General features: G+C 45.2%; 1 protein-coding gene across 1 annotated transcript; it reads right to left on the reverse strand.

The window, feature by feature from the left end:
- Positions 1 to 844: 844 nt before the first annotated feature.
- On the reverse strand, positions 845 to 2,473 carry Prss35 (serine protease 35). The gene has a single exon (XM_041679799.1). It carries the CDS (start codon positions 2,309 to 2,311, stop codon positions 1,073 to 1,075), a length of 1,239 nt encoding a protein of 412 aa, XP_041535733.1. The 5' UTR covers positions 2,312 to 2,473; the 3' UTR covers positions 845 to 1,072.
- Between the last annotated feature and the right edge of the window lie 6,816 nt (positions 2,474 to 9,289).

Below are 9,289 nucleotides of genomic sequence, written 5' to 3' on the forward strand. Positions count from 1 at the left end.
TCAGAACTTTCTTTGCTATCTCAGGACTTGGGGAAAAAAAGAAAAGAGACTTCAAAAATTTGAAAAAGCCTTCAAATTGCTTGCTTTAAAAAGATAGCACCTGACACACAGTAGACAGTTACAGCACAGCAGGGCAGGGTGTTCAAGGGGGATGGGTCAGAGCTTGCGGAATGGCTGCTCGGCATTCCTTGAAAACTTCCTAGCTTGAGAATTAGTTAAATAAAATCTTGAGATCTTAAAGTGTCTCAGCTTTCAGGTTGGCAGTGCTGGCGCACATCTTTGATCCCAGAACTTGTGAGGCAGAGGCAGGCAGATCTCTGTGAGTTCTAGGCCAGCCTGGTCTATAGAGCTAGTTCCAGGACACTAGGGCTACACAGAGAAACCCTGTCTCGAAAAATCAAAAAGATAAAACGTGTCTCTGCTTTCAATAGCTCTAAAGTTGGTTCATTGCAGAGCACAAAGTGTTTCTCCAATTTGACAGATAAATTCATGCTGGGTTGATTTTTTTTTAAGTCACAATTAATAGTTTTGTTTATAAAGCTCACTGATTCTTTGATTTGTAATTTTTATGTTTTTATCTGTAGTTCTTAAAATAAGTTTCTCAGTACCAAGAAAAAACACATACATTAAGGGAGCAACAGAATGACTCCACCTCAGAGTACTGCAAACCAAACCTTGTCCCCTCTGATTCTAATCGTGTTACTATGAATCTTCATATTCCAGGTGGCTCTTCTTATAGTAGGCCTCTAAGAGCAAGCTCATTGAGAAGTCATATTACAGTTCTGGCCTGACATTTTAAAGAGTGTCTACTTTCAAAAAAGGCCCAAGTAAACAAATGGTTTTCCCGAAGACGAAACTTTTACCACCACATGAAGAGTATATATTTGCCGCTGAAGTGTCATCTAGTTTCGTTATCTGTACCTAAATATTCTAGCTGTGAGAAGAACCCCTAATTTTGATAAAGGAAGTCTGTAAAAACGCTGGCACAAGTACAAGCATACCCTATGAGTGCTCTCTGAAGGAAAGCTGGCTTTCTCTGGGATTCAGGATATGCATGAACTCCGTGTTTTCCTCAGCCATAAGTACAGTTGGCTGCATTTCCGTGGATCCAGAGGCAAATCTGGGCGTACTTGAGCGGAGTGATGCGTACGGCCACGTTAAAGTCCTTCTGAACCCCGTGCGCATCCACCCACTGGTGGCCTGAGTAGACCGCGATGATCTTGCGCTTCCAGGTTTTTTTGCCTGGCTCTTTGAGCCTCAGGTAGATCCCAGAGCCCGTGGAGCCTGCCTCAGCATCGCAGTACTGGTAGAGGAGGTCATTGGATTCCTCAGAAACGCTGCAAAAACGATACACCAACTGGTCCTCCCTGTCGTTGTCAAACCCGGAGAAGTGAATCCGGCCCCCTGGCAGCTTGCTGATGGTGGGGCTCACTCCTAGCTCCATATGCTGCTGTTTGTGTGCTCGCTTCAGTTCCAGGAGCGCATAGTCGTAGTCCAAGTCCGGGTCCCCACTCTCTCCTCTCGCCCAGCCTTTGGGGATGTGGGTGCTCTTGACGCGGGTCCACTGGAAGGAGGGTCTCCCTTGGGTGACCTTGGGACCTCGCCGGGACCCTTTTCCCTGTCTTTGGGTGGCACTCTCCTGAGGATGCTCCTGATCACTGTGACTTTGGCCACCATGCTCTGCTTCTCTCCGGCCCCTCTTGGAGCCTCTGCGTTTCTTGCGTCCTCCTTTGTTTCTTATCTTCAGCACCCCCACCCTGAGCTTTCTACTACCTTTGATATAGTCCTTCCCGTCGTGGACACAGTGGGCGGCCGTGAGCACGTGCTTGGGGGAGACGAAGGCGCCGCTGCAGCCAGTGGACAGCTTCACCGCTGTATTAAAAGGGAAATTGGTCAAAAACCTTTTGTCCAAGATGGTGAACCTGCTGTCCGTACCGTACACCTGCCTCCTTCTCCTACGGTGTGATCCTTTTATGCTGCTGTTTTGAGTGGGCTCTGGGACCAGATCTTGAACTTTCACTCTCGTTAAGGTTCGGGTGCCGTTCTCAAAGACCGTCTCATAGGAAAGGGAGTCTTCGAGTTGGGAAAGGCTGGGAGCCGGGAGCTCTTCCTGACATTCGATGCCGCACACTGTGGTCCCCTTCACCCCAGCATCTGCCTGGAACGCGGGGCTGGCGAGATGGACAGTTCTCTCGCTCACAACCCGGGGTATTCTGCTCAGGTGCCAGGAAAAATCTGATTCTGTTTCAAGCCCATCCGAGAGGGTCCATCCAGAGATGAACATTATCAACCAAAATAACGTATTTTCCATCTTGTTCTTCTGGTTTGCCCTTTAATAACATGAAAAGGAAAAAGTGGTTTTGTGATCTCTTTTAAACGTTACTTCCCTCTTTGCTTATGCTTTAGGTCCTCAGTGTGCCTCCAGCATGAGTAGATCCCACCTTAGACTTTCTGGAGAGCAGATCAACATTCTGCTAAGTGGACCCTTAACAGACATTCAAAATCAGCAAGTATTTTCTCACCCAGCTCTCCCTGTCAACTGTATAGATCCCTCTTCCCCTCGCCACCTGCTTCCCCAGACAGCTCAGGATGGGACAAAGTGAGTTCTGTTGAGAGGTCTCAGCCCCACAACCCCCCCCCAGATGTTTATTTCTCCATTGCTTATAGAGACAGAAGCAGCACCCTGCAGTTTCTTCTGGTACTTAACTCTTTAAAAGCAGGATCATAAATTCTTAACGTCTAAAAAGTAAATAACTATCAGAGTTTGGAAACTTTCACTGAAGTACAGAATTTCCCTGGTCCAGGGTTTGCAGAAGGAACTGATGTGGAGGTGTGCATCAGACAGATGATGCTACCAAGCAGTACAGAGTTAGAGACAGTTGAGTTCATATGCTGGTCACCTGCTCTGATTTTATATATGTATAGGTGCACACCACTGGTACACATACACACCCACACACACAATGAACACTAGACACATACAGACACACACAACACACACACATAACATATACACATAGAGACACACATATACAATACACACATAACATATACACATACAGACACACAACACACATATATAACATTCACACACACACACACACGCACACACACACATACACACACACACACACACACAGCACATATATAAACGCACAGAGGGAAGGGGAAAGGTGCCCGGGACTGGAGCCGAACCTAGGGCTCCATGCACGCTGGGCAAGCATCTACTATTTCTGCTGCTTTTACTTTTCATTTTGAGATTGTCTCAACTGCACAAATTGACCTTGCTTGAACTTTCTCTGTCACCCAAGCTGGCTGTGACCTTTGATGTGTGCATCTCAGCTTCCTGAGTAGCTGGGATTTAGGCCTTTGTCACCAGGCCTGGCCCCTCCTTTGATTTCTCTCCTTTAGAATATCTTTTATTTATTTGTTGACAATTCATTTTTTATTCATTGACAATGTCATACAAACAGACTGTGTATCTTAACCGTACCTAGCACTAAGGAGCCCCCTCCCGCACTGCCCCAACACCTCCCCGTCACACCTTCCTGTTGTCGCTTTTATTTTTGTAACACTAAGTCCAAGCAGGACTGTCTGCTGGGATGGCGACTGTCACTGCTGCCTGGTGTTTGGCAGCCCGTGTATAGGTAACCACAACTGCAGTGGGTTCCTTTGGTTTTTACAGACTCCATTGCCATGAAGAGAAAATATACAGTGATGAGTACCGTATGCTGAAGTAAGAAATATGTCCTAGACACTTTTTAAATAAAGTTTTGTTTGGAACCACCATTTATACAAAAGTTCTTTCAGACTGGAATTTTATGTGAAAATTGTTTCAGAATTTGTGGAGCATAGACGATGGTTCTTGATTTACCACTTGGAGAACGTGATGCTAAAATACTGTGGTCATTTTCATCATGGCTCTCATCCTCTAAGCTTTCCTGTCACTAAATAAGTTGCCAATATGTGGTACGATTCCCCTCTATTGTTTGCACAGTCTCCTCGTCTCCAGGTGCACTGCATCTAAGCATGTAAACATATGTACTTAATAGGGCTGAGGCTCACGGGCAACAGCTTGCGGCATTCCTTGGAGCCATTCTGAACCTCTCTGTTTGTTTGTTTGAGACAAGGTTTTGCTGCGTAGCTGTGGCTTGCCTGGAACTTGCTACACAGACCAGGCTGGCCTCAAACTTACAAAGATCTGCCTTCCTCTGCCTCCCTAGTACTGTGATTAAAGGTGTGTGCTACCATGTTCTGCTCAAGAGAGTTTTCAGATTTGAGATACAACTATTTTTTTTTTCCATTCTGCTGGTGCTCGGAATTGAACTCAGCACATGCTAGGCAAATGTCCTATCACTGAGCCCATTTAAAATTGTATTGGAGATAAGATCTCACTTTGTAGCCCAGGATTACTTTGAAGTCATAATCTTTCTGCCTCAGCCAAACAAGAGAAGTGGATGACAGGCATGTGCCCCCAGGCCCAACTACAAATTTCTTTAAAGTTGCTTTTGAAAGTTAGCCCATAATGACCACTATCCATTATGCACTTAGTACTGCTGTATCAAAGACTGATAGTCATCAGTAGCCACGGCAGGATACATGAAATCTTTTGACATGTGATTATCTACACTGTAATAACCAACAGGCATTCTTAGGCAAAATCCAAGCTAATACTCCATCCATCCTATGGAATTCTTTCCCAGCTAGGTTTTTTTTTTCTTTTCTCATGCTTTTAGTTGTTGTGGAATATTAATTTAAGATTTGTTGCACTCGTTTATGCTGTGGAATATTTGTTTAGTGATACAAAATCCAAAATACAAAATCCAACCTTTGTTGGATTAAATAAAATTAAACTGGGGTCAGGAGGCTGAGTCAGCAGCCAGCTGGCAGGAAGTGGTAAGGAGGAACCATGTGAAGTTAGGGTTCTTAAGCTGGAGTCGAGCTGACAGATGCCCTGTTTTGGGGGAGACGTGAGCTACGAGAGAAGGTTAGCTACTGGCAGTGATCGAGCCGCTGCCTGAGGGAACAGAATTCCCACCCGGCTGCAGCCAGTGAGGCTGAACCACTGCTGCTAGCTGCAGAGTTGCAATTAATAAAAAAACAACATTTAGTCTTACAACTCTTAAGCTCGTTGGGGATAAGAGAGATGGGATGAAAAGGTCAGGTGCTAACTGACAGGCAGATGTCACCTCGCCGATTACTGAACTGCAGTATCAAGCTGCGTGTCCCCTTTGCCTCCCAGACTTTGAGAAGAGGCTCCTAGAATTCACCTGTATTTAAGTGTAATTCGATGGCTCCTTTCCCATACTGACTTTGAACTCTATTATCTGAATTGAGGGACCCAGCCAATACTTTTGAAAATTCCAAACCTGTCTGTCACTTCTAAATCATACCCGGTAACAGCCCCGGCCAGGAGCATGCAGGCATGTCTTTCCCAGTGAGTGGATGCTTAGGGAAACATCCTCCACAGTCACTGATGTGACTTAGCAGTCACATCAGACAGTGTTCACTGGGCCAGTGCAGTGCTACCTGGGCGTTTGTTAACAAACTTGACTATTGAACTTCCTTTGTTGGAGGAGAGCACTGATTTAGAAGTAACTCTGGGGCTATCTTCAGCCAATAAGGAGATTCTCTTCAAGGTTTTCAACACAGACTGAAGACACAGCTCAGCCCTTAGATGCCCATACTGTACTTGAGGACCAAAGTTCAGTTCCCAGCGCTTACAGCTCACAAACACCAGCAACTCCAGCTCCAGAGGAATGTGAAGCCATTGGCCTCCATGAGCACTGAACTCAAGTGCACAAACCCCACCAACCCCCGCATAATTTAAAATAAGTATTTTTTTTAAAAAAAAATCTTTTCGCTGTCCCTCTTCTGAAGAGGTAACTACTGTCTCTCCTCCCCATCTCTCTCCCCCTCTCTCTGCCTCTCTCTCTTCTCCCCCCTTTCCCCTTAGCGCTTCCCTTTCCCCTCCATAAGCCACTAAATTAACTATACCAAAACTCTCAAAAAAAAAATGTTTTCAACAAGAGATGTGACTGAACAGGAGGGGGAAAATGAGAAAGCAAGTTTTTGTGGGCAGTCATCTATGAGAATCCGCGAAGAAGGAAACCTATTGTGGTGTTCCCATCTGCTGTCTTTATGGTGACTGTGGGCATTCCCAAAAGAGTTCTTGTCTGCCATTTTAACCTTTCAAACGTGTTCCACGACCTTAAGCTAAGCACCACCCCAATGTGTCTTCCGTCTCTCCTTCTTGAACTGTTATCTTAAACTGTTCCGTAATGTGTTTGCCTTGCACTACTCTCCGACATGAGTATTTACAGATCCCCAAATGACCATGATCCTTTTGTTTGAGGAGTGCACTGTTTTGGAATCAAACCCCATGATCTCGCTCACTGTAGCTAATAAAGTCTTTCTCCACTCCTTACAAAATAAAAAATAAAAACCCCACAAACTAATTACCAGAGCCCAGCACACACCCACTGTTAGAATGTCTCCTAGGGGGCGCTGGAGAGATGGTTCAATACTTAAGAGCAAGTGTTGCTCTTGCAGAGGACCCAGGTTGAGTTCCCAGCTCCCACGTGGTGGATCCCAACAATCTGGGGTTCCAGCTCCAGGGGACCTGATGCCCTCTTCTGGCTTCCTCGGCTACCAGACATGCTTATGGTACACATACAGGCCAAACACTTATACACATAGAACAAATCTGAAAAGAAGAGCTGTGGGGCTTCTCAGATTTTAACCAGATGTTTTAACCAGATTTCTGGATGCTTTTGAGATTCCATGAAATCTGAGTGACACTGAAGCCATTGGGGACCTGACATCAGAGACTCTGTCCAGGTCAGATGGCTCAGCTGTGCTCCAGATAGATTTGACTTCGTCTATGTGTAAAAAAATAAACTTAATTCTGACTCTGCTCTTTTACCGTATTTGCAACCACTATTGTCAAATGGCTTACAGTTCATTAAGAAGAAACATGACTTATTTATGCTTATATCATATACGTCTGAATCACTTAACTCAGTAGTAGGCTTGTGTGAATGCCTCCTGTATCCCACACCATGAACCATGGGATGGTATCATTTTTCCAGCTCTGTTGGGAGCATCTCTGCAGTCCACCCACTGGAATAGAAACCATGCCTGTGTCTATCTTTGGCCATGCCCAAGGGCAGAGCCTTGCAATATGACCTTCAAATCACGGTAATAAGAGGGCCTTTGCTTTAGTTAGCCCATCTAATCTGGGCTGTAATTTAAAGTTGGACAGATGTCTAAGAACACTTCCTTTTGGAAAATCTAAGTTTTCTTTATGGTAAAATGTCAAGGAAAATGATATCTCTGATTGATAAAGCCACCCACACTCCAGTGGATAGGGCTACATACACCCATCATCCAGAAAACCTAACTCGATGACCTAGGAAACACGGTCCCAGTTGGAAAGGGGCTTTTTTTCCCCCATGCCTGTGCCCACACCTTTCTTTTCCCTAGCTCCTATTATAATAGTGATATAATGCTGACAGTGTCCAGGAGCCTTGCTTGGATTGGGGCTTCAGGTCCCAGGTTTGGATAATAAAAGGAGATTGCAATTATTGCCCTCAACTGTGAGTCAGCATATATGTAGTTGATCGCGGGATGGATTCTAGGAGCAGCAGAAAGGACTTAGGTAAGAATCTAACCCGTGTGGATGTACCTGCTTCTCTAATAGAAATGGCTACACAGCATTGCAAGGGATGACTTACTTCTACCACTATTTATTATCTGTTCTTAGAAGTGGGCCTTGACGGTAGTGCTTAGAATACGTGTGTATCTATGCCAGTATAATGGGCATAAGGTCAGGTCGAGAATTGTCCATCTTTTTTTTCTCCTATTAGGTGTATGAACTTAGGTATTTTATTAGCTCTCCTCTTGTGCACAGTGGGGACCGTAGTAAGTTCTATTTTACAGTACTGTGTTGGAACTAAATGAGGTGATATGTGCAAAGAATTACCACTCTGCTCAGAGCACGGTAAGCGGTGATACACGTGTTATTTTAAAAAGTATTATTCTACTCTAAAATCAATTATTGGCCAACATTAAAGAATATGTGGTTTCAGCCAGGTGGTGGTGGCGCACACCTTTAATCCCAGCACTTGGGAGGCAGAGGCAGGTGGATCTCTGTGAGTTCGAGGACAGCCTGGTCTACAACAGCTAGTTTTAGGACAGGCACCAAAGCTACAGAGAAACCCTGTGGGGGGCAGGGGGATACATAGTTTCTTACTTTTGAGACAGAGTCTCATGTAGCCCAGACTGGCTTCAAAATTGAGAGAGGGTGACCTCGAACTTGTGATCCTCTGTCCATCTTCTGAGTGGTAGGATCTACATCACCATACTGAGTTTATTAGATACCAAGGATCAAACCCAGGGCTTCATGTGTGCTAGGTGAGCGTTCTACCAAGTGCTCCTCAGCTCCCAAAACACATTGTTTCAAAAGAGTCTGTTTGTTGTTGTTGTTGTTGTTTTGTTTTTCAACACAGGGTTTCTCTGTAGCTTTGGAGCCTATCCTGGAACTAGCTCTTGTAGACAACGCTGGCCTCGAACTCACAGAGAACCTCTGCCTGCCTCTGCCTCCCAAGTGCCGGGATTAAAGGCGTGCACCACCACTTCCTGGCTCCTTTTTTAAACCATTAATGATCCCTGAACCTCTCAATACCACTGTCTGCTTTTATACACACTCTTAAGTGTGAATACCCTCATTTCCTCTTTCACCTGTGTAGTAAGGATTGACTATCCAGGAGCCACCGCGGCCCCGCCTAGGCACTCTGAATAACTACAGACAGAAGTGACACTTAAGCCGGGGGTCCCAGGGGAAGCAGAGGAGCATTACTGGTGGTCATGAACTAGGAAGAAGCATCAAGGCAATGAGATGTGTTCTGGAGATTACCTGTACAAACTTGCATGGCCATTGTGAACTTGGCGACATGCGGAGAAGACTAATGGCTGCTGTATGAAGTTTTGCTCGAGGCTACTACAGTCACTTACAGACGTCCCTGACTGGCAAGAGCCCCAAGTGATGCAATATTTACAAGAAATGTATAATTTCACAGTGGTGGGAAAATAAGAGTGTCAATGGCGTAACAAAGATGAACAGCAGAGACCGGGGTTTTTAATGACCATAGGGACAGGGGACTTTAAAATCAAATTAACTTGTGCTTTTCTTAAGGGTACCTCATCTTTGCATTTTCCATACAGTTTTGAGAGAACCCAGTGTATGTGTGTACGCATGCGCACCCACAGTGAACACTCAGCAAACGTC

This window comes from Microtus oregoni, unplaced genomic scaffold (genome assembly GCF_018167655.1).
Source record: "Microtus oregoni isolate MIOR12 unplaced genomic scaffold, Mior012 000032F_ref0000030, whole genome shotgun sequence".
In the NCBI taxonomy this organism is placed as follows: Eukaryota; Metazoa; Chordata; class Mammalia; order Rodentia; family Cricetidae; genus Microtus; species Microtus oregoni.